The sequence below is a fragment of the Tinamus guttatus genome, unplaced genomic scaffold (genome assembly GCF_059628265.1).
Source record: "Tinamus guttatus ecotype Peru unplaced genomic scaffold, ASM5962826v1 Tinamus_guttatus_pri_ptg000172l, whole genome shotgun sequence".
Taxonomy (NCBI): Eukaryota; Metazoa; Chordata; class Aves; order Tinamiformes; family Tinamidae; genus Tinamus; species Tinamus guttatus.
Genome location: NW_028288706.1, coordinates 5,187,723 through 5,213,608, shown reverse-complemented (window position 1 = coordinate 5,213,608; position 25,886 = coordinate 5,187,723). Strand labels below are relative to the sequence as shown.

The 25,886-nt window shown below is 38.5% G+C and overlaps 1 protein-coding gene across 1 annotated transcript in view; it reads left to right on the top strand.

Annotated features, from left to right (window-relative positions):
• GTF3C1 (general transcription factor IIIC subunit 1) overlaps positions 1-25,886 on the top strand; it is a 44,050-nt gene that overhangs the window by 6,278 nt on the left and 11,886 nt on the right. Inside the window, exons 7-28 of the mRNA XM_088523141.1 lie at positions 2,759-2,917; positions 3,827-3,942; positions 4,307-4,628; positions 6,141-6,349; positions 7,284-7,420; positions 8,295-8,448; positions 8,632-8,735; positions 9,057-9,241; positions 9,575-9,859; positions 10,615-10,760; positions 11,599-11,696; positions 13,392-13,488; positions 13,979-14,156; positions 14,932-15,070; positions 16,870-17,005; positions 18,691-18,772; positions 20,087-20,269; positions 21,690-21,847; positions 21,966-22,108; positions 23,815-23,896; positions 24,744-24,856; positions 25,713-25,775. Coding sequence (XP_088379267.1) covers positions 2,759-2,917; positions 3,827-3,942; positions 4,307-4,628; positions 6,141-6,349; positions 7,284-7,420; positions 8,295-8,448; positions 8,632-8,735; positions 9,057-9,241; positions 9,575-9,859; positions 10,615-10,760; positions 11,599-11,696; positions 13,392-13,488; positions 13,979-14,156; positions 14,932-15,070; positions 16,870-17,005; positions 18,691-18,772; positions 20,087-20,269; positions 21,690-21,847; positions 21,966-22,108; positions 23,815-23,896; positions 24,744-24,856; positions 25,713-25,775 — 3,289 coding nt within the window. The remainder of the gene's footprint in view (positions 1-2,758; positions 2,918-3,826; positions 3,943-4,306; positions 4,629-6,140; positions 6,350-7,283; positions 7,421-8,294; positions 8,449-8,631; positions 8,736-9,056; positions 9,242-9,574; positions 9,860-10,614; positions 10,761-11,598; positions 11,697-13,391; positions 13,489-13,978; positions 14,157-14,931; positions 15,071-16,869; positions 17,006-18,690; positions 18,773-20,086; positions 20,270-21,689; positions 21,848-21,965; positions 22,109-23,814; positions 23,897-24,743; positions 24,857-25,712; positions 25,776-25,886) is intronic.

Below are 25,886 nucleotides of genomic sequence, written 5' to 3'. Positions count from 1 at the left end.
GAATTATGACATACTTAAGTGAAAGCTTAACTCTTCACAGTTATTTAGAGAAATGTCTTAATAAACCTGTAACAGTCTACTTGAACTGAGTATCTGTTTTTCAGAAATGCAGTGAACTGTTTGTGCAAAAGTATATTATTTCTTATCACAAGCAAGACAGTTCTCACCAGTAAAATGATCATAAAGGAAGATTTTTTGCATCATGAAGGAAGAAGTGAAAGAGTCAACAAAACATGGGAATTTTGAAAAGAAGAAAGTGAGTGTAATTACAGGGAGGATAGATTAAGGCCCCTGATAAGATGATTATTTTAAATCTCTTTATTATGAGTGAAGGAAATATCTGAGCAGATAAATTATATTGTGAACAAGGAAAGCAATGGCCTAAAGTAGCTACAGTATGTAGCCAGGTACAGTGAGAATTCTCCTGAGCTGTACTGACTACTTAAAGAAGTGCCTGAAGGAGTTCCATTAGGTATGAGCGGTGTTTGCTCAGGAAAACCATTTGTTATAAAACACACACCTCCATCCCCTAAAAATGTCTGAGGGTGAGGTACAGAGCAAAATTCCCATAACAAGTTGAGTTTCAGGAAGGCATTGCAGGTCTTCAAAGACATTCCAGAATGAATCAGGATATGATAAAATTATCATCAAACTTTTATAAAATATGTATTGTACAGAGTTAATATATTTCTGGTTTAAGCAACAGTCTCGACTCACAGTAGCTTGTCATACAAAGTTACCTTTAGCCACTTAGCTGCTGTTTGTCATCATCATGAACAAAAACCTAGCTCCTCTGCTGTACTGTCCTCAAGTCCTATTATGCCAGGTTATGTTTGTTTATACTTGCCCTTCCTGCAGGCAGTGTCAGAGCTGCTCTAATGAACTCAAGACATTTGCAGATAAACCCCAGAAGACTAGACCACATGAAAAAGATAGGATTTCTAATCAGTAATAAAAACAAATCTTCCAATTTGAGTTTCTAATTAGAAAACAAGGAAATACAGTAAGTCTATTTATAAACTTGGTGGCAATACACAAGACACTAGATGCTTTATATGTTGGCACAATGGCAGCTGCATTTACTGCTTAAAATAGGTAGAAATATGAACGGATGAATTTTTAACTTGAATGATTTTTCCATCTTAACTTATTCATGTAAAAGCTAAAATTCACCAAATGCCTGAAAAGCTAGATGTTGAACTAGGATGAAATAATAATGGCTAAGCTTCATCAGAGTTCAAGATTCTTTACTCTGGAATTATACAGGAAAGTAGACAGAAATATATAGGACCCAATGAGGATGGAGCCAGAGCATCTGCCATGGGAAGCACATTATAGAGCAGCAGGAGCTAAAGTAAAAAGAAATGCTTTTTCAAGTACTGCTTGAAGTGAAAACTAATGGGGTGTAGAAACACAGAGGACCTTGTAACAGTGCCTAAAGCCCCTGCCAGATTGTCAGAGCCTTATTACTACTCTAAACAGTATCTGGCAGCAAAAGAATTCAGATTGTGGAAAAAATAATAGGAGCATCTGTCCTGGAGTTTTGTCACATGATTAAGTTGCTGTGGATTAACTTCATGTCAGCTCGGCTTCAGCAACTGATCATATACAAACATAAAATTCATTAACTGAAACCTTAATGAAAAAGATTTTCAACTGAAGCCTTTTGCTGGCATTTATCACAGCTGCCAGAGGAGCAGAGATGGCTCTAGAGCTTCACATCCACTGCTGCAAGATGAATTGGCTGCTTCTGCAGTAGCTACTGAATTGCTGCTCTTTACCAGCTGGCAATGTACAGCAGCCCAGTGTTGGCTTACCTTGAACACTGGTCTCTAAAGCCTTCAGCAGCTGTTGAATGGCACTGATGATACCGACTCATTCTTGTATTAGCAAGGAGGATCACTACAGCTAGCCCAAAGTCATCTGTCCCCCTATTCTGTAGATTCCCAGGAGGGTAAAGCCCATGGAGGGTTGCTGCTGCACAGTTAGTGCATGGTACCTTGCTTAAGATGTGTAATTGAATCATATTGCAAGTAGAAAGCTTTCTCTGTTTTCACTGCTTACACTTCTAGTCCATCATGTGTTATCAATTGTGGCCATTCCCTAAGTGCAGAAAATAGTTTAGGATTTGGGGTGAGAAATCTGTAAATTTAGCTTTTCATGCATAGCTGCACAGAGAGCTTCATTAATATAGCTGAAACACTGGAGAAGTCGTTAGGATGCAAGACAGATACACAGAGAGCTCCCTCAGGACCCAGGACTTCTAAATGTTGGTAACTGGGGGCAGCACCCAGCAGGGCCCACCAAGCAGTGTCTGCTTTGGTAAGGTGCTGAGGAAAGACAGTGCACATGAGGGTCCTCACAGTCAGGTCAGTGTTCTGGAGATGGAACTCTGTAGAGCAACACTTACTCATTTTATTAATTGATTTTTACAGATATTTCTCTTAATTCAGCAGAATTTTTCCATTCCTGTCATAGATCTTTGTATTGGGCACCCCAAATATGGATAGAGGTGTAAAGGTTTTTGGAGCATCTCAAAAATTCTACTATTCAGTATTTTGACAGATTCATGTATGTGGAAGAACTGTTGCAGTCCTTTTCTGGAAATCAGCCTTTTGTTCCCCTTTGCTCTACTTCTTTTTAGTACTTATGAAAAAAATGAAATGATTTGGAGTTTCTACTCCTCCTTTTCCTCCCTCTCTCCATCCCCCCTCCCAATTTTATTCAGGGTTGTTAATGCTAATGTTCATATTTACAGGGACTGATGTCATGGTCCGTTGCCTTAAATTGCTAAAGGAATTTCGAAAGAAAATGGAAGATTATCATGATGATGATGAAGAAGAGATCATCACAAAAGCTGTTCCGCCTGTGGATATTGTTTGTGAAAGGGATATGCTTACCCAAGCTTACGAGTTAAGTAGGTGATGCAGTAACATTCTGTGTATATGTGTCTCTGTTTAAGAAGGGCAAAATACTTTTCTGCTACCTTCTGGGGCAACTGTTTGGATAATCAGAAACCTCAAGCTACAGCAAGCCAGTGTTGATGAGAGCTGGGCCTCCCTTGTCACTATTTTGGCATGACACCGGGGCTGTGAAACAGCTCAGTCATGGTTGTTAGGCTTCCCAGCATCTCCTTAGAGAGGAACATGATGCTAAATCTTTAGCAAGATTTCTTTGATTCAAAACATCAGCTTGTTATTGGAATTCAGAAAACATGCAGGTGTTAAAATCTTTTAGCATGAAGTATTTCCAGTACTAGTTCATCTTTTTGTGTCTTGCTCCTTTACATGCAGAAAATAACTTAATACTTTTTAAAAATACTTTGCAAGCTGATTTGTCTTTAAAAAAAACAAAACACAGTTCATGTTGCTGGATTTTTCTGTTTTGTTTTGTCTTTCACTTGGGCTAATGGGAAAAAACCCAGATATCTGACAGTAGAAAGCTGTCAGGGGAAACATTCACTCCAGCCTTTAATCTTAAGCTCTCACCTTCACTTATCATGGTCGACCATAACAGCAAAGTCTCTTAAATTCGCTTCTACCAGTTTTTTAAATACAATATAATAGATTTTTTTCCCCTGCAAAATAACCCTAAAAAAACCTCAGTGTTTGACTGTATATTGGATGTTCCTATGAAAATTCTTTAGTTGCCTTTTGCTTTTGGTTTTCTTTGGTTCATATTCTGGCATATGTTTCCAAATTATATAGTTTTAAGACAAGTTTAACTTAATGACAGATACTCAAAGTGAGTATATATGCAAATGTATGCATTTATAGTTCCATCACATTATTTCTGATGTGTTTTCTGTTCTTCCTTTCTAAAATAGTTGAAAGCAGGGGAACCAAAGGTATTTCTCAGGCAGAAATTCGAATGGCTATGAATGTGGGGAAGTTAGAAGCACGAATGCTCTGTCGTCTTCTGGAGAGATACAAAGTTGTCAAGGTAATGCCAAAAACAAATTCAGTTACTTTTTAAAACTGGAATTATGATGGGATTACTGCGATAATGAATTAAAACTTTGTTAACCTCGTAAAACAGAAATGGAAGGGATTTGACAATTACGAGTGAAAGAGTTTTGCTGGGATAAAAGAAATTATGACTTCAGTTGAGCAGAGGGGTCTTTACTTGTCCTTTCTAACACAGCCCCCAGCACACAGGCTCAATACTTGCCATTTTCCTTTGGTAGAGGTGAGAACAGTTGGAAAGTTTTCCCACTGCTGACACTGGAGGACAGTGCAAGAATGGAGATGAATGATGCAAGAATGGAGAAGAAAGGTATTAAAATAATGTTTGTCTCATTCTTTAGGGTTTTATGGAGGATGAAGGTCGGCAGAGGACAACAAAATATATTTCATACATTTTTGCAGAAGAGAGCGATCTAAACCGTCAGTTTGAGAGAGAGAAGGCTCGGAGTGAGCAGTTGGCTACAGTCACTCTGGGTCTAGTGCCAGAAGATTCCCCCCCTGTGGAAGATGTGTCTCCTGGAGAAGACGACACCTTTCTCTCAGAGTCTGATAATGACGAGGTGAAATACAGCAAGAAGAAGGGAAAAGGTCAGAAGGCCAACGCAAGTTCTCTGTTGAAATTAAGTTTCCAAGGTGGTCCCAGTCAGTCAACACCAACTAAAGGTAGATCATGGAGATTTGGAGAGAATCCTGCATTTTTCTGATAGATCTTTTTCTAAATTTCCTATGCTATTCCTTTCCATTAAGTTTTAGTTTGGTCTTGTATTTATTTATGTCTATTCCAATGTTTCCATGCTTTTGGGTTGTTTTCTTTATCCAAACCTTGCTATGCTTTGGAATACTGCAGGTGGGATAACTCAGGTGATTCAGGGCAGAAGTGTGTTTCAATGTCTCTGTGTGTGCCAGAGCAACCTTCTAGTTATCACTGATTGCTGGGAAAACACACCTGCCCCTCCTTAACAATAATTTAGATATAAGAAAATAAATAAGAAAATTTTTAGGTGGCTTGAAGAGCCGAGATGATTCAGTAGAGGGTCAGAGATACTGGCAGGCCCTGTTTTTCGAAGTGTTTTACAGCTTAGGTTATGTCCATTAGACAGCACTATCGTTGTAGAGCTTTGGCTTACAGAGTCCTTGAAGACTGTAGAGAGGGTCTGGACAGGCTTCATAGCTTTAGAAACGTGTTTTATTTCTTCTTCACTAGGAACATAGAAGCTGTGCTTCTCATTAAAATGCACTAGTTTATTCCATTCGATATGCAAATGTTTTAGGTGCAGGAAGTAACACAGGTGCTGGCAAGCCTTTTTTTCCCCCTCTTGAAATGGATCTAAAATTTTCCCCTCTCATCCAAATATTTATTTTTTTCAGTTGAAAATGTATGAGACTGATCTTTCTATTTTGCATTTATACGTAAGCAAGTGTTATTTGACACAAACCTTTAAGTGCAATGAATACATGTACTTGTCTTGAGACCAGATAAGATGGTAACTAACAACATAAGCAGGAGGTTGGGACTCGACCCTCAGCTTCATGATCTGAGCATATTGTAACACAATCTGTCTCACAAAGCAGATTGCTTCATGTTTCTTGTGAGAGATTCAGAGCCTCTTTATGTAAGAGCTGCCTACCTTTAGAGGACACTTTGGAGGGAATATGATGGTTTATTGTAACCCTTGGCACATTCCTGCCACTTCATTAGTGAAGTCCAGGGAAGACAGGAAAACAGATCTCCATGTCTGATGCAGGTGTTTTTTGCAGTAATTCCAAATCCTTTTTCTCATTCTGCTTTGAGTAAGAACCCTTCCTATCAGGTTTCTGGCAGAGCTCAAGAATCTGTGAGACAGAAACTCCCCTTTCTTCAGACAGTAGTTCCTGGCTAAGCCAATCTGGGCCTTCCTGGCTGTCTGTCTCTGTAGGCTGCTTGGACAAGAGCATAATTTGAAGGCTTTTATTTTCTTTTTTCTTTTTTTTTAATCTTTTGGAGGCTGTGTGCAGTCATATATGATCCAATCACTGCTTCCAGCAGGGAACAAGAATATGTGAGAAATGTAGCAAAATGCTTTGAAGTGCAGTACCATGGGTGGTCAAAGGAAGGCCTTTAGTGAACATTTGCAGGAGCTTGTGAGAGCAGAACAATTACAAGGTCCATTTTTTGGCCTTTTACTCTTAAACTAGACTCAAAGCCAGCAGCTGTGAAGTCTGTAGGGAAGAAGCTGCCTTCCCCTTGTATTCTGGAAGAGTATGAGCCACCAGACAACTTCGCAGGGGAGAATTCTGCTTTGGAAGCTCTGAAGCAGGAGCCCAATCTTTCCACCTGTGCTCATTCCGCTGATGAAGATGGGGATGTGGCTGTGGTTGAGGAGGTCAAACTTGAAGACCCCAAGGTAAGATCTTAATGCGTAGCATTTTATTGTTGGTATGGCTGTCTGAGCAGTAATGTACATTGCAGCAAATCTTCAAGCTATTAATTCTGTGGTCATCTATGGGACTAATTGCTTTTTTTCCATTTTCCATTTTTCTGTGCACTCATGTGGCTCTATGCATATTCACTGTTAGAATCTGTAATGATTCCGTTTTTCTTCTAAGCATGGAGATTTCTTTCTGATGAACGTAGTTTGCTAAAAGCAGCTTTTCTGCTAAAAATGCTGAACATGAAACACTGAGACTTGTGCTGCCTCAGCAGTATTGCTAGGTGTGCTGTAGCTGTATAAAGGTAAATTGCTTAAGGAAACCACTTCCATATTTTGAGTGCAGTGTAGTTTTAATCTAAAATATTTCACTAATTAGGAAGGTACTGGGTTTAGGTTGTTAGCGTTCTACATATTCCTTGTGTTGACTTAATGCACAGTGTAGCTTTATGTTTGTCCATGCACAAAAGTGCTGCTTTTCACCTGGTGCATCTACCTCCCCTAAACCAGGTGGTGCAAATGGGCTTAGACATGTGAGCTGTGCAGCCTCACAGTGACACGGCCGAGCCCGAGATGCCTTTCTGAGAGGCAGGATATGCTGGGCAGGACTCGGGACTACGTTAATGCAGTTGGCTCTCTGTGCCAGAACATGCTCAAGTTCAATGGGGTTGGAACATGGGCAGACAGAGGGCATAAATCTCTACTCCTGCCTATGTGGAAGTCTGAGTTTCTGCTTTGGTTCCCTGCCTGTGAAGGGTAGATAAATAATTCCCAGATGACTACGGTTTGTTATAAATAAGTACATCAAAAACTGAGTTGCTTGGGCACTGCTGTATGAGCAGCTACATTAGGCTGCTCAGATTGAATAATTTGGCCACAATTTTATTTTCTCCATGCTGTGCATGAAAAGATCTGTGGCCAAAAGAAGGAAAAGCGATCCCGAGCAACAGCAGTGGAGCGCTCCCACGAGACGTACCGGCTGCTGAAGCGTCGCAATCTCATCGTGGAAGCTGTCCGGAACCTCCGGCTCATCGAAAGCTTGTTCACGTGAGTCTGTCTGAAAATGGGCCACCATCCATAGAGATCAGAGACTTTTTTTTTCCTCCTTACAGTATGCCAGTATCTGGGGTTAGGTAGCAAGATGCAGCACTTCCCAACATTCATATTACATAGGCTTTATTTTATTTCTGCTTTCTTTCAAAACTTTTGCTATTCTGTCTTTAATTGTAGAGATTCTTATCTTCATGCCAGTCAGTTGTCACTGGTTACCAGGATTCTAGTGCTGACTCAAAAGATAACTTTTTTTTCCATTTTATGTGCACTGGTTATAGGCCCTCACATGACTTTTCTTGGACTAGAGGTATTAGCCTGAGTGTTAAAACATCTTTTAGCCTTTTATAATCCCCATTAAAAGAGAAATTAAAACCCTGGAGCCCCAGGTTCCAAATGAGCTAGACACTGTTGTGGCAAATGTGATTCACCACCCCATCTTCAATGTCAGGACATGATTTCCTGGGTTGCTTTCCAAAGGAATTGAATAAGAGATCTTGGCTTTATTCTCATCCATTTTGATAATTTTGAGACTTCTGTCATGTAGTCCACTTGCAAAGTGTTGTGGAACTGCAGCCTGCTCCTATGGCATAGCATCATCATGGGTCATCCAGCAAAGTCCAAGAGCAGGTTTCTAAGATATTCAAGTCTTTGCTATCTTCTTCAGTACTGCCAACAGGTTTAAAACTGTTGTTCAAAGAAAAAATCAGAAATAGGGCCTGGGGCACTTACACAATAATATATGAAGAAATGCACCAGCTATCATGGTTTGAGGGGAGCGTGCTCCTGCAGGCCACTGCAAGGGAAGGGCTGGCTGGGCAGTTAGCAGCACTGCTGGGCTTAAAGTGCAAGATGCTGTTTGTATCTTTAGGCTTCAGAAAATGGTCATGGATCAAGAGAAGCAAGAAGGTGTCTCTACCAAATGTTGCAAAAAGTCTATCATCCGACTGGTGCAGAGGCTCTCACGAGAAGGACTCCTCAGACTCTATCATACTACAGTCATTCAAGATGGCATTAGTAAAAAGGTGACTGCTCAAACTCTGGCAATAGAAACACCTTTTTGTGTCCTCTGGCTTTAGCAAAGTGTTTGGGGCCTCTTTACTGAAATATTTGGAGGACTTAATTGGCTGTTAAGCTCTGATGAATTATGCAGCAGATTAAGAGCCAGTATCACCATAACTACCTCTGTTTTCTGCTGCCCTAAACAGGTAGAGTTTGTCGTTCATCCTTCTGTGAGTCCTAATGATCCCCTTGTAAAAAGTGCCATTGAGCAGGTGCGTTTCCGAATATCCAACTCAAGCACAGCAAACAGGTAAGTAGCACTGGTCATATGTTTTGTGTGGAACTTGACTTACTACATCTAAAACACACAAAAATACATGGAGGAAATAAATACAAAGTAAGCAAAAGAAAAAGTAGCATGATAAATCCCATTGCTTGGTTTATCTTTCAGAATAAACCCATAAAAGGACCTCTTCTTTAGTGGAATCAACTTCAAAGCCATCCTCCTTTTGAAAAAGGGAATTTGCATTTCTTTTGGTGCCCAGCCTAAGTGATGCCATCTCTGTGCAACTTAGATAAGACATGAGTATCTGGTTTAGCTCTACAGAAATGCTGTGTGGTTTTAATTCAGGATTAAAGTGCCCCAGACACCAACATCCCAGGAGCACGCTGATGACGAAAACTTGGGGCAAGAGGCCGTCCCTGATTCAGGAGAAACGGAAGAAAGTTCTTGTAAAGCTGAAAATAATAATCGGGCAAGGAAAACTGATGAAAAAATGGGCATAACACAGTTAAAAAATTACCACCCTGTTACAGGTACACTTGACTTTTTTTTTTCTTTCTGGCCAACTTTCACTTCTCCATCAATTACTAAATAGTCTCTTTCAGATGTGGGGCCCTTGTAAGATATATATATACATATATATATATAGGTTTTGTTCTTTTGAAGAGGTGCCTTACATAGGAGGCAGCAATTGTGAAATGGAGTATTTTCATTTACTACTGCTTCACTTCATTTGTAACTTATATTTACCTTCACTTGCTGGCCTTTTCTTCCAGTTTCCTTCACATCATTTTTGCAGAGCCAGCTATTTTACCTACTCTAATTATTTTTTTTATTTCTGTTTGGTACTTAATCTTTCCTCACAGTTCCAGGGCTTGGGCGTTCTCTTGGTTTTCTTCCCAAAATGCCCCGTTTAAGAATGGTCCACTTGTTCCTCTGGTACTTGATTTATGGTCACCCTTTAAACGGAACACGACAAAAAGTAGGCAGTGATGGTGAGAAAAAAGCCAACAAGCAAGGGCTGGACATGAATGCTGCAGCACTTCAAGCCCAACCAGAGGGCACAGATGGGACTGCACAAACTACGACAACTGTGGTGAATCCTGAGAACACTGCACAAGAGACTGAAGTAGAATTGTCTAATGAAACAGGTAAGAGGTGGAACATCCTAGCTTCACTACAGATTTTGCTGTGCTCCTGTGTAACATTCCTGTAAGTGAGAATATAATTTTAGTGAAAATGCTTTAAGGTAGGAACATAGATGCTTGATGCTTGGAAAAATACTCTTCAGAAATTATAAACAGCTTGTTCTCAGATTGAATGTCATATAGAGGCTTTTTGGGGGGGTCCAATCCTAACTAATATTTTTCCTAATTATTTGGGTAATGAAATTAAGTTTAAAATGTGGGTGATAAACTGGAGATTTGCTAGTAATTAGAGAGGGGTTTTTGAATTCAGAATGATAAATTGATTGGAGAGAGAGTCTAGAGTATTATTAAACTAATCTAGAAAACACTTCTATTTCTTATACAAAAGGAAGATGTAAGAAGACGGAGAGGATAATGTGTCCTGTCAGGTGAAAAGGAGTGTTAGCAGTAGTTGATAGATGATTCTTCATACTGTTGGGGGTAGAAGAAGAAATAATGGCATCTTTTTTCATACTGTAAGAATAGTTAAACTATGGAACAGGCTATCTTGGGGGAAAAATAGGTTTGATGGGGTGAGTGTAAGCATCCTTCTTGTGTCTCAGAAAATGAGAATGTTAATATTGGTGGTTTTCAGCCACTCACGGTAAAATTCATTAAAAGGTAGACCTTGTTTCAAGCGTCTGTTTCCTCACATCCAGTGTCCAAATGAAGTGCTAGGCTTGCCCTGCCTGCGTCTAAGTCCATGTTCTTGTTCCTAGTGTATGTGGATGATGCGACATGGATGCGCTATGTCCCTCCTCTCCCGGTTCACAGAGAATTTGGATTCGGATGGGCTCTTGTTAGTGACATTCTGCTCTGCTTGCCCCTCTCCATCTTTGTGCAAATAGTGCAAGTCAGCTACAAGGTAGAGTGCTTTTCTTTCTTTCATATTTGGTTCAGTTTAAAATCTGATAGTATCTCCTATGAACAGTAACACATACCCTGTTAGTCTGTTTCAACAATATCAGCCAGTAGCGAGTAGAAAATTTAGTTATTGATATTTCCTTTTAAATAAAGGTTAGCTGCTTTCACAGCCACACTATAAAAATGTACAGCCCTGTAATTCAGCAAATCCCTCAGGAAATATTTTCAAAGTGCTTTTTATAATCTTCCTGGCTGATTAACATGAATATCACAGAATCACAGAACATTTGAGGTTGTAAGGGATCCCTGGAGATCATCTAACCCAAGCCGGAGTGTTCAAGCAAGGTCACCTAGAGCATGTTGCTTCTGATGATCTCCAGGGATGGAGACTCCGAAATCTCTCTGGGGAACCTGTTCCAGTCCTCAGTCACCATCACAAGAAAAGACTTTTTTTCTTATTTGGAGAGAATTTCTTGTGCTTCAGTTTGTGCCTGTTCCTTGTTGTCCTGTTGCTGGGCACCACCAAGAAGACTTTGGCCCCATCCTCTTTACATTCTCCCTTCACATGGTTAGACACACTGGTATGATTCCCCCTCAGTCTTCTCTAGGCTGAACAGTCCCAGCTCTCTTAACTTTTCCTCTTTTGAAAATGTTCAGATTACCTAGTCCTTTAGCCATCTTTGTAGCCTTGCACTGGACTTGAATCGTTTATTCCATTATTTTATAATAGCAGTAGTATTTGTTCAAAAATACCTGTGTGGGCATATCTGATAAGAGAGCTTGATACTTTAAAGGATAATTATCTTTCACTTTTTGATTAACTTGTGAAATAATTTTAGGTTGATGGCCTTGAGGATTTTTTAAACGATCCTCAGAAAAAGCACACGCTGATCAGATTCCTTCCAAGGTCAGTCCGACAACAGCTTCTCTATAAAAGGTAAGCAGATGAGTCAAAGCTACTGGCTCTAGGGAGAACAGCTGACTGTTTTTTCAGTTATTTCTGTTTGTGTCAAAGAGAACTTTGTAATCTAAAACAAGGGTCATCAATCTTCTAAGGACTGTGTGGAAATTGTATTTTTCTCTCCCAAATAGAAGGTAATAAGAAATTAATGAACAATATTCATGCATGCTGTCAGGAAGTCTGTGAGAACTGGGAGACTCTGTCCTTCACAACTCTTCAACAGGCTGTTGCTTCTGTTCAAAACACACTCCTGCTGCTAAATTCAGAATTTAATAGAGTCTAAATGCTGCTGTCCTTCATAAATCTCTCAGAAGATGCCACATGCCCTAGTTGCAGTCTCTCGTGCATACCATTTAGATTCTACCCACATACTCTCAGTAGTGTATATGCCATTTTTTTTCCATTCCTCATCTAAAAGATTTAGAAGTTGAGATTGGACTGAGGAAAGGGAAAGAAAGCAACATTAAATCATAGTGATTTGAATATGTGGGATTCACAGCACTATTCCAGACTCCATTACTGTATTAATCATGCTGATAGTACCCCAAGAAGCCATTGCCATGGCTATGGACTTGGTTGGTTGGAGGCTTCTACCACGTTCTCCAAATCTGAAGACATGTCTTTGGCAAGTGAGTAGTGCTAGACAGAGCCAGCTGCCAAGATCTGTGGTCAGGCTGGTCTCTCCTGTGGCAGTGGTTTCTTTTCAGAAAAATCTGGTTTACAATTGCTAAACAGAAGTTTACAATTCCTAACATATTACTTCCTAAATATTAGTAATGAGCATATTGTATTGCTGAAATGCAGACTCTACCTTGCAGCTATCTGCAAATCAGTGTGGTACAGAATCAAGTGGCCTTTTTGTCTCTCCATTCATCAGAACTTCTAATACTACCAAATTGGATCATTATTTGTGAGATTGTCGATGGGTCTTTCTGAACCTTACAAAACACTCCTAACAAAATACAAGCCCTGTGTAACAGTATGGAAAAACTTAAATAGTGAAGTTAAGTGTGGGCAAAAGTAGATTTTTCCTATATTCTATCTCAGAAACTAAATCTTGCAAAAGTTTCCTGCAACTTCCAGAATTTTACTTTTCTTTTTTTTTTCTTTTTTTTTTTTTAAAGAAAGGTAGATAAATAGCATGGAAATTGCCATAATTTTTGCTTTGCTACAGTTTACAGGCAACTAAAAGCAGTTTTAGAACAGATAGTTCTATACAATCTTAACTACAGATCTTGGGTCTGACCCCTTCTTTATATGAACATACGTGAAGTTCTGTCAGCCCGTATTTACGAGTCATTTCGTCTCACTCTCACTTCTTTTGTTAATGCAAAATTGTCTGCAAATCTGCCTGTGTTCTGATCTTCTTGACTCATTGGTAGATCCGGCATTTCTGGCATTTTTTTTGTTTCTTTGGAAACAAAATTCTGTTATTGTCTAAAATAATAGTAGTGTTTCTGATTTCAGGACAGGATGTTCGGGCTTTGGTGTTTCATGTGTTTTCCACAGGCTGATGATTCAAAGAGAGGACCATTACAGAAATGCTATAAACCAAATATTTTTTATAAAGAGAGTTTCCTGAAACTTGAGGCTGTCACATCATGTTTTCTGGTATCTTTGTAATTACTGTTTTCATGAGTGCTAATTGTAATGCTTGTAACACTGCTGCAGGAGGTACATCTTTTCGGTGGTAGAAAATCTTCAAAGATTATGTTATATGGGACTAGTTCAGTTTGGTCCAACAGAGAAGTTTCAAGACAAAGATCAGGTAATTTTCTGAGAAATTAACTTTTGCTCTGGTATTTGCTCAGTGAGATAAATGAGTTTTCAAGCTTCTAATTACTTTAAATAATTGAGTAAAGTGTTCATGTTTGAAATGTGCATACAAACTTCAAATTCCTAGTGACATACTGCAAGAATTGTAAGAATAAAAATTAATTAGGCCCTGAATCAGATCTAATTATTCCTCAAATTCTGAATGAAGGCTTATAGAAAATAATCACTCTCTGGAAACTTGGAATAGTCCCGGTGCACAAGGGGAAAAAGAAACTCTCATTCTCAATCTAGAAGTAAAATTTCTGGATCTCTGGCAAAGTAATTTTAGGAATATTTTGCAATGCATCTGTCTATCTCTTCCGGGAGTATTGGCTCAAAAGAGCAGACTAAGCAGTTCTAATCACTCCTTAACTAATTGATTGTCCTGTAAATTAGGCAATTCCAGTGATTTTTACCTGCCTGACACACGCTCTATTTGACAGGTATTTGTGTATATGAAGAGAAATGCAGTGATTGTTGACACCACTATCTGTGACCCTCACTATAACCTGGCTCAAAGCAGTCGCCCATTTGAGAGACGTTTATACATCCTGAGCACCATGCAAGATGTGGAAAACTTCTGGTTTGATTTGCAATGTGTCTGCCTTAATACACCATTGGGTAGGTAGAACTGTACCACCCTTATGTTTTATTCAATTCGTATCTCAATTCCTCTTCCTTTTCCACAACATTAGGCATGTGTTTGGTCCTTTTACATTTTTAAATAGGATACAGAGCTGCAACAGGGACATATTTTAAAATAATGTGGGAAAGAGGGAGCACCTGAAATATCAGACAACGCTTTCCTGTTTTTCTGTAATGTAGTCATTCAAGAGAAAGAATCTACTCATAATTTTAGCTTACTTTTGCTTCAAAGCAGTTATCTGCAAAATGGTGGCGTGTTTTGTGATTGTTACAACCTTCATAGGCTGATCAGACCTTGAATGTCTCTGGCATCCAAAATACAGGAATGATTTTGTTTCACCAGCTCGCATATTTATGAAAGCTTTCTCATATTGCAGTATTTTCAGTGAACCTTCATGTGACTCTGGTGCTATATCCCAAATATATCTCCAACATAAAGGGCTTGCATCTCGTATTAAGGGCTGGGATCCATGCCTAGAATGTCACTGAACTGCTGCAATTTTCTACTTATAAACAGCAGGAGCCTCCCTATACTTCTGTTCTGAGTACAGTTTGTGCAAGTTAGCACCTTGTAGAGGAAATTAACTGGAGGGCCATTAGCCTCTGTCACTTAGTAACAGTCTTTATAGCGAGATGGTAAAAATGTTCACGTTCCTCCCTAAGGAAGAGGTTGCACTAGTTTTCCATAGTGGTGTGGATGGGTTATAGTCTTGTTTCTCCTGCTGGTAGTCAAAACTATTTGTATGCCTAGGGGTTGTCCGTTTTCCTCGCACAAAGAAAAGTAATCAAGGAAAGGAGACCAGCACTGCACTAGAAGCAGAAATGGAGCAAGAGTCAGCAGTGGATAAACACAATCTGGAACGGAAGTGTGCAATGTTGGAATATACCACGTATGTCTTTTTTCTGTTTTATTGCTTAAATAGAATGCGTAAAAATAGCCATTCTAGTTTTGAGAAGGTTACTAGACAGCAAAGGTGGTTAAGAATCTAGCATTTCAGTTGGTCAGGGTTTTTTTTGCAATACAGAAGCTGTCTAATGGAAAGGATAGTTAATTATCTACGACGCAGGTGTTCATGCTCTCTGAGTGGGAAAACCAGACTCAGATTTTCTTCCAAAATAGCACAGATATGGGTTGCAAGAATCTTTTGGGAAAGCAAAGTGGAGAGAGAAAGAATGATAAATACAGTTAATGCAAGGGAATACTTCAAAAATTCTCCGTCCCAAGACTTTATAGATCCCAAGGAACAGGTAGCTCCAGAAGCTCCCTATGGTCACATTCTAAATTCTGCTTTGCATTTTGCTGCATATTGTTTATAGATTAATTCCGATTATGGTATCAATTTAAACTGGTGATATCTGGAAGTATCTTCTCAAACACTCCATCTTCAGCCTAATCACAACCAGAAATTTGAGAAGACTGCAAGTTTATGACCTGTGATAACCATGCAGAACGCCAGTTATGCTTTTTATGGTGCATGTTTTGTGTTGGTGTTTGGTTTTGTTGTCTATATTCTATTCTGTTTTAATAAGTTATAAACAGTCTGTTTACGGTAACTTGATATATCTGTCTGTAACACTGAGGCAATTGACAATACCATTTAAAAAAACCTGAAGGCCCCTAATTCCCCTGGTTCATGCTGGTAGATTGACAAGTTCAATCCACTTGTCAGCTTTTCCATACGGTCTCCATTACATGCTACAATGTCTTTTTAAATGATTATGGCTTGTAGTTAGACTGGAGTTGACAGCAGCATCTCCAAGATCAAGAAGCAGTTTTTCAATTGAATTGCTGATGTAATGTTTTCTATCAAAGAGTTGTTAGCTGAAACCTTGACTGAAATCCTTTTTTCATGGTAGCTCCCAATAAATCTTTCATAAGGTGAAACAGGATTTCCAAAATACTTTTTATGTTTGTACAAGACTGTCAGACATATGCTACCAACTAGGAATGTAAAGTTCATTCATTTTTCCATCCATTTATTTGAAGAAGCAGCTGTTGTCTCCAAGAATTTTTTCTTTACAAATAGGACACTTGTTTTTGTCCTGCAATGTATCATCACCTTGGTAGCTGAACTACTTGCAGTCATGCAGGAAGGGCTTTGATTCATCTATTACATTCCATTCATTTTTTCTTTAATTGGAATTTGAACTACATTGTGATTTTTGTTTTTGGCTTGTATGTGCATTCAAATTCAAACAAAACATCTCTTAGAAAAATGGAGAGAACTATGTTTAACAGTATGTTTGAATGATCATGGCATGTGATAGCCTACAGGTTGCTTGTGAAAGTTTTCTTCACAGTTGCTTTGAGAAGGTTTTTCATCTGGGCAGGTATTTTCTTTAGATTTGTGGCAGGAAACATACTGAGAGCCATGTTTAACATGTCAGCTGGAATTTAGTTAACAATAATGAAGTTGCTTTGGTTATAATTTCAAAGTTAAAGCTCAGTGATTACATATTGGCTATAAAACATAATGGAAAACCTTGCTGCTACTCTACTTCTGGAGCAGGGTTAAGGATCGAGGATCTGTTAATAATCTCTGTTATTTTCCAACCCTATCTAACTTGTGCAGAGGGCAGAGGGAGAGTTTTGCACTATGTGCACATCTTTTAGGAAATGTTACTCTGCTGCTCTTGCAAAGTATTTTGTGTGTGTGTGTGTGTGTATTTTTGTTACTCTTCCTGTTAGAGGCAGTCGAGAGGTCATTGATGATGGGACTATTCCTGGGGATGGGCTAGGAGCTGCAGGTCTAGATTCCAGCTTTTATGGACATTTAAAACGCAATTGGATTTGGACAAGCTACATAATCAATAAGACTAGGAAGGTGAGTATTTTCAAATTAATCCATTGTGTAGTGCTTTAATATTCTTAAGAACTGGTATAGCAAAAACTTTGCTTTCTTTCTCAGAAACATGCACCTCTGTGAGGTTTTGTATCATTGGAAGAAATGAATGGCAAGTGTGGCAAATCTTGGTGGTGAAGTGAATGGAAAAAAAGTGGTCATAGCCAAAGAAGAAAATACTTCATTAATAAGAAATTAAGATCACTTACTGGTGTCTCTTACCTTCCCTGAATGTAAGAGTTGTCAGAGGAAAACTGAAATACTCAGAACAAGACACACAGCCAAAAATGCCACCAAGTCCAACATAAATAGATAGGAATGACGATCTCTGAGACCAATGTCTGGTGTTGGCCAGTCAAAGATCTCTACGAAAGGCTCTAAGACCACAGGAAGTTTATCATGATATGTTCACATCATGTTTAGGGAGACGAATAGTGATGTCCTCTTCAAAATATTTGTCCAGATGTCAGCAGGTTTTGCTCGAGTTCTTTCTAAACCTGAATGGTAGTGATGTTTCATAGCTGTCAGTAGAGTCTTCTTCTTTCATTAATTTGTCTGATTGCTTTTTGGATGCCTCTAAAACTTTGGTGTCTAAAACTTCTTGTAACAAGAAGTTTCAAAGCCCTGTGGCATATTTACCACTTCCTTTTGATGGCTTTAAGCTTGTCATCTCTGGTGTTTGTGATGCCCCCTCAAAGCTGTACTAAGGGAAACCAAAACAAATACCATTTTTCATTACTCTTTCTCCATCACTTGTGAATTCACAAAGCTCTCTTGTGTTTGCCATTACCGTCTCTCTCTTTTTTTTTTCCCAGCTCGTAAAGTACTGGATTACTTACTATTTTCAGCATGGAACTTCCTGCCTTGGAGTGTTTCTGTCTTTCTTTAACCTCTGCTAGTTTTCTATGTCCCTTTGAAGATGGAAACAGAATCACATATTGTATTCAGGCTGTAGCCAGCCATGGATTTTCATAACTGCATAATGATGCTTTCCTCCCCTAAGAATTCTTAGCATTTGCTTTGCTTATTGTCCATTACTGTGCATTAAACAGATAGTTTCTGAGAACTGGCTATAATAACCCTAAGATCCCATTCCTGACACTAATGGTCAAATTAGGGCCCATGAGCTTATATATAAAATCAGAATTGCTGTTTTCCATTTGGACAGTATCATTTCATTTACTGTTGTGTCACCAGTTATTCAGCTTTGCTCTTGGCAGTCGTGTTCACTCCTTGATCAACTCCTGTCGCAGTGAACTCAGCACGAGGGAAATGGCTTTTGCTGTGACAGCAAAAGTTCTAATATCCTGCAATACATTTGGACTCAGAATTATATGGGATAGAGTATGGTATAGGAGGCACTTACTTATATCTGCATTCACATTTTGATGGTGTGCATTTTGAACATCATGTGTAATGCAGAGTGCTTTGAAAAAAAACATATTTTTTTAAAGATTTCTATTCAGCCTCCTTAACAAGAAAGGAAGTCAAGAAGTAAGAAAAATAAATCAATCCTTCATCATAACTGGGAATCTTTTTAACATTTATGCTAAAATCATCTTTCTAAACTAATCTTAACATTAAAGATAGTAATTTATAGTAACATTAAAGCCTGTATACTCTTTGGCTTTTGGCATTTCACCTTGGTGCAAGTTCTGTTGTTTTAGGAAAGTACAGTTTCTGAAAATGGACCGACAATGAGACTCCAAACGTTCTTAACAAAACACCCCCTTCCACTCAGCACTGGAGGTAAGGGATGTACCTTGTCATCTGCATCGGATGTTACTGTCTCTGTCAAACCCAGCAATGATAATGTGGTTTATTCCTTCTTTCTTATGATAATCTAGGACGTTTCTTGGGCAAGAAATAAAAACTAATTTATTTTCCTATTTCTAGATATATGGAACAATAATTTTTAGCCTTGGTTACTTCTCATGTGTAGTTTGCAGAAAGTCCAGAGGCATCAATATTATCTAAGAGTGGCCTGCTAGGTGACATAGCTTTCTGATAAGGCCTCAATCATGTCAGAAATCTGCTTTGTACCCATGTAGTGTAAAACACAAGCATTATTTTTCTAGAGCAATTTCTTTTTTTTTCCATCTTTTGAGCCGTTTGTCATTGGTTTCCCAAAAGTGAAAAACTTCATGTTTCTTTGGTTTAGGAGCTTTCCTCAGTAACTTGGAGATGAGAAAAGAAAAATATTTTTCATGTAAGAGAGTTCTAACACTTCAGACAATTCTTCATTTAAATTAACTGAGATTTGACCTGTGCAGACTTCTCTATTGAAATGACTGTTTTGAAAATAGCTATAGCATCTTTTATCTGAGGTTAAGAATGTTCATACGCTTGTACCCATTGCATGTTAGGCTCTGGCTGCCCTACAGACAAGCTGTTGGGTGTATGTTATATATGTAAGTATGGCTAGACATCTGGTTTGAAACAGGCTTATTGCATTTTAAAACCTCTAATTTTCATCATCCGTAGCTTGTTTTGTAGTGCCTAGTTGAAGTTACAGTCAAAGGCATTGTTGCAAGGGATTCTTGTCACGTTTTTATAAACCTCTTTTGTCAAATTAAAAGGATTAAAGGATTAAATTAAAAACCTTTTACTTTATTATTAAATTGAGAAGAATGTGCAACATTAAACAGTCATAACTCTGAAATGTCTAAGCCATTTTTGTCAAGCCTGCATTGATTTAAATTTCCAGTAAGTTTTTAAAAGTTCACTCTAATGAATCTTTATTAAGACACTGCAAAAATTGCACAGCAATCTAAACATCTGAACTAAGAAGGTGGAAAAGCTTCAGGTTGAATAATAAAACCTCAACTCAGCTCCCTTGGGGTTGTGCACCTTAGTCTAGGCTTAGTAATTACCTGACCATTATTCATTTGTGAGAGGTGTTATTGTGTATAAGCTGTTGAGAAATAACATGAAATTACATAATTAAAAAAGAGCAAATTTGAAAGGGCATCTTTTAATATACTGAAACTTTGGCATTCGCTCTAAATATTGTCGAGTGTAATTGCTACAAAATTCCACTAATGTAAACACATGTCATCTTAGGTAACAAAATTAGCATTCTTGGAGAAACAGAAGTAGAATCTGAGTCATTTCTGCACAAAGAGGAATGTGAAATAAGTAAAGAAGCAACTCAGGATCGAAACAAACGAGTGAGAGGTGGAAAAAGCCAGAAGAGGAAGAGGCTTAAGAAAGACATTGGTAAGAAGACGAAGAAGAAAAAGAAAGGTAAGTAACCAGCATGCATGTCCTGAAAAGAAGCCTTATTTTCAAGGCATCAGCCTGCTGTAAGTTGCTTCAGAAGAGCTGTGGTGACTGATAAATGGTTTGGGAATTGGGACTAACAATCTCTTTAGATTGCCCTTTAGCAGAGACTCAACTGTCACAAGGCTCTATAGTAGCTCAGTGGAAAAACAGGAGGATGTTGTAACTATGACCTAAGTTTGAGTCATTGCTGTGCTACTGTACTGTGCAAACCAAAGAAATTCCAGTTGTGTTTGGGCCAGATCAGCTCATTACAATGTCACAGTCATTTTCCATTTGCTGCCTCAGAACATCCTCCCATGGGGGATATTTTCCAGTCGGTTTTCTTGCTAACATGGTGGTGTCCTCATTCCTGAGCAAGGCATTAATGCATTTTACTTTCTCAGTTGCTGTTGCATACTCCCTTCTCTGCTGTTCTTTCATTCTTACAAACTCAGCTGTGAGTACTGCTCTCAGCCCTGTACTCTTCTTCCTCTTCCTTTTAGGGATCCACATCCAGACAGATAAACTGTCTTTGATGCACTGCATGTCTGTGGCATATCTGGACTGTTCCTCTTACGTGTCCAAGGTGGTGTGCAACAGACTTCTCTTATACAAGTAGCTATTTACATTTGAGTGACAGAACCGAGGATGGAAAAGCAGCACAGAAGGAAAGAAACAAAAAATAAAGATTGTAGTTAAAGTGTGCTAGGAATAAGGGGTTTTTAAAATCTTTTCCTTTATTTTTATGATATTGAGGTGATAAATCATATAACAACAGTAAAAAGGAGTTATATTCTGAATTAGTTGGAAAGTTAGTGGTGGGAACTAAAACCCTAGTCCCCTCATCTCCTCAGTTGCTTGTTCTCCACTCTTCTCTAGTCAAGGTAAACATTTTTCTCTTTTGTAATTTGAAATGTCTTGCTGCTTTGTGCTTTTATTTACAAGAAACATCACTTTGACTTAATTGTGTGTAAAATGCAGTTGTGATGATTCAAGCTTGCCCTTCAGCTATCTTTTGAAGGCAAGCTACTCCCTTTCCAGTTCTGAAGCACCTAGCCCTAAGGACAATTCAGAGTAAATTAAAACATAAAAGGATAGTAATTTGAAAGCACTTGCTAATGTATTACAGTATTCTCCGAATCATAAATCGTAGGCTTTCATAATGCATACACCTTGCTGAATGCATAGTCTCTAGCAGGTTTTCAGTTTTCCCTGCAGATAAGGCATAACCTCATTAAAATACATCTGACCTATCTCGTATTTCAGAGATACTTTTCATTGCACCTCCCTTGCTGTGTGTCATAGTGAACCATCTAGCTGAATTACAGAAACACAACAGTGGAAAAAGCTTGGCTTGGCTATACCTGTGATTATATTAACTCTATTCTTCTGGATTTGTTAGAAGACAACTCTGTAGAAAAAAGCAAAAGGCTCCGCTACCATGATGAAGCTGACCAAAGTGCCCTGCAGAGAATGACACGTCTGCGTGTCACTTGGACAGTGCAAGAAGACAGCCTGCTCATGCTCTGCAGAATTGCCAGTCATGTACTAAATGCAAAGGTATTTGAAAAGACACAACATGCTTAACACTGGTCCCAGGAATTCATCCTGGTGCTGACCATCATTTGTGTGCCTAGAAGCTGAAGTTTAACTGTGAATATTCTTGTTCTTCACACAGGTAAAAGGACCCTTTGTTCCATGGCAAGTAGTACGTGATATCATGCATGCCAGCTTTGAAGAGTCCCTAGATAAAACTTCTCATTCTGTTGGACGAAGAGCTCGTTACATTGTCAGAAATCCCCAGACCTATCTTAATTATAAGTAAGAAGGTTTCTTTCTATGTTCTAGGTATAAGTTAAAGTCTTCTGAAATAAAATTAAGGGATTTGCTTTTCCCAGGTTTTTGTCGAATTTAAATTTCTACTTCTCTGCCCCGATAGTGCTACGAAATTTATCTTCCAATGGGAAAGGCAGGATCAGCAACTGTACAGCTGACAAATGTATTTGGAATCCCCAAAGGTTTTAGGCAAGTCTCTCATGTAAGGCTCAGGCAAATCAAGCTGCCATAGGATAAAATGGAAGGGCCTCATGTTCTCAAACTAAATGGATTAAAGGTGAGAAACAAACAACAGGAGTAAATAAACAGTTTCCTCGATTGAGGGAAGTCACTAGTGGCATCACACAGACGTATGTGGGTAAAACACCTGCCATTCCACATCCTAAGTGGTCTGGCAGTGGTATGAACACTAGGTGATGATCTGTCTATCTGTGATGGTAACAGGTCAGTGAAGATGAAGACTGGCTCTGGGCCATGCAGAAAGACCTCACAATAAAATGGCAGATGAAATTTCATATAAAATGATTCAAGTGAAAGGGCAGTAACTGTAATTTTAGATATACAATAACTGATTTTGACAGATATGGTCTTTGGGCTCTACTATACCATGGAAATGGCAAAAAAAATAAAAAGGAGACAGTGTGGAAAATTATTATTAAAGGTAGAAAAAGCAACACAAAAAAATAGGCAAGAATATAAATCCATAGTACATCTGCATCTTGAAGGCACTGTAACGTTCTGTTTCTAGCTGGTATTCTGCCCGAATGTTCTTCCCACCCCTAAAACTACATAAAAATATACAGTACTTTTTGTAAAAGCACAGAGATTAGCGGCAAGGATAATTAGAGATGTAAAAACAGGTTCTATACAAGGAAGAGCTAAATAGCTTTAAGCTTTGCTTCCTAGAAAACAGAATCATGAGGAGATGTTAGAGAACCATAAAATCATTCATCACATCCATACTAGTAAGAGGAACAAGTAGTCATGGCCAGTTCAAAATGAAGAGCAGTAGTTCCCTAAATAACCTAGAGATACAGGGATATGCAAGAAGGACAGATATGAGAACTCGATCCTCACTGTCCTGACGTTCTGACTAAAACAAGGACACATCAACAGGGAAATATCAGTCAGTGACTGGCAACTAATAAACTGTTTCTCAGCATCCCATGCTTCAGAGAACCGAAAGGCCTCTGAGTTTTTTCAAATCCTCCTCCCTTCCTTTCAGAGCACATCTGCTTCCCATCCCCATCCACTTTCTCTTTTCCTTATAACATCTCGAGATGGTGTGACGCCGACTCGCTTACACGTGACTCCTCTTGCAATGTGTTTGTGCTGTGGAACAGCAGCTTTTGCAAGAGGAGGAAGCTTTATCATTTATTAGTTTGCATTCTCTCAGGAACAAATAAAATAGCAGGAGGATTTACATTTGGTTTTCAGTTCTATCACAGTTCATACGAAGTGATGAGATGGTGATGAGTTGGCTTAGTTGCATTGAAAATATTTGATATTTTGATGTTGATATGTGCATGATAAGTTAGGCAGAATTTTTCTTTAAATCCTGTTTGATTAATGCTTGTTTGGAATGTACAGAAATGATGCCTCAGCTGAAATAAGTGCTTTAATTTCTCTGAGCAGCACTGAACTGAGAAAACTATAACTCGTTACAACCCCTTCAATTGTATCTGTTGCAGAGTTTGCCTTGCTGAGGTTTACCAGGATAAAGCCCTCATTGAGGAGTTCATGAATAGAGAAAATAACTATGAAGATCCACAGGTAAAAAGAGAAATATTCTAAAAGGTCACAGAGTGCAAACGCTGTTTGGACCAGTAAATATTTGCTCTGTTTGGGTTACTCTGATTTCACTTCTCATTTCCCCCTTGCACTTTTAGATGTTAAAAACATCATTGTAAAAATGCCACATCATTGCTATTTTGGGAGCAAGATAAGAATAGGCATATGAATAGCTCTGCTGTGCAGCAAAGTTTTGTTCTCCGTTGTGCTTGTTTCTAAACATCCATGACTGTGTGCACATGCACTGTTTCTTTTTTTCTAATCCTGTCACGTTCTTCCTTATCTGAGCAAGAAAACAATTTTGCACTGAAATTTCTCTTTTCTTTTTAATTCCATTTTTTTAAATGTTGCCTTAAATTTTGAGGGTGACTGAGGGAATTTAAGCAAATCACCTGAGAGAATACCTTCATTTGGTCAGTTAAAAGATTTAAGTTTTGAGCTTTCTATCCCTTAAATTAACCGAAGATACGACATTGTCTTCTTGTGTCTTCTGCCACAGTTTCTTACTTTATAAGGAATTTGAAAATAACACCAAATGCATCTTTTGTTGTTGTTCATCTGTTCTGTGACATGTTCTTGGTTGCTTGCTTTTAACTCTGAGACATCCTAATAGCAAATAGAATTAGCAACTGTTAAGCAAGTCAGCAAACAGAACATTTACAGAGCTTTTTAATGCATTCTCCTAGTTTGTCTGTTAGATTCTTTCTCCAGCTTGATTGACAACATAGCCACTTCTAGGGCATTTTTTTGTGAAGACTTTGAAATTACAACATCTTTTACCACTCTAGGAAACTAAGCTTGACAACTTTTCTATCTCTTGTTTTCAAAGGTTTGTTCAAAAGAGTTTAAAGAGTTTGTGGAAAGACTGAAAGAGAAATTCAGTTCAACCCTGGGCAATCCCAAACTTGAGATTCCTGATACTTTGCAGGAGCTTTATTCCAGGTATTTCAGTTATGAGTCAGTTATTTTTGAGTTTCTAGGACAGGACGGGAGGATTGTGTTTCACATTTGACCTGTTCTGTGCTTTTTGTGGTTTATACCTTTTGTTACCTGTTCTTATGGTATCAAAAGAAGATTCAAATAATAGAACAAACAATTCTTCTTTCAAATCCGTACTCCCTAAATATATAGAGCTACTTTTCTTTTTTGTGTGTGTATAAGCTTGCCTATTTTGAAGCATTTTCATTTTACTAAATAATACTTTTTAAAAAACAAAATTCACAATATCAAATAGTCATACATGGTCACTTCCTCAGTTTTGCTATTAGAGATGTGAATACTCAGATGTAAGAATCAGAAGATCTGCCTTTACTATTTTCCAGATCATCTTTATAAATTTTCGCACTTTTATAAATTTTATAACTTTGGAAAGGGCTGTACATTACAGCAGAAGTACTGCAGCTGGTAAGTGGAAATCCAAAACCTCAAGATAGCAAATCCTTCTTGTCATGGAACTGTGAAGGAAAAATTATGAGTTTTCTTGTACGAATCTTGCTGTCCAGGGTGATCTTACCTAAGTTTTTGCTGATTCTCTCCTGTCTTTTTTTTCCACGTATATCTCCCCTTATGGACAAATATCTTAGTAGAGTGAGGGAGATTGATCTGGACAGTTTATTTGATTTTTGACACTTCTGCTGAGGGCTGTTGGCGATATTTCAACAGATACCTTATTAGCAGTGGCACTTGTCAGCCTCTGAGTTTCATGGATCACAAAAAACCAAGGTCTCTGTATGGCACGGATCCAGTAGAAGGCATGTTACTTTTGTTGCAATGTTTTCTTATCTCTTCCCTTAACTAGATTTCGAGTTTTGGCAATTGGAGATGACACAAGTCAAAACACCAAAGAGGACAGTCTCACCAGGTGAGAAGCAGTATTATCATCTTTTTTCCAATCAGGACTCCCCAAGATCATGTTCACCCTTGCATCAGTGAAGCTCGTATGTGTACTTTTCTAATTAGTACCTTTTTTCAG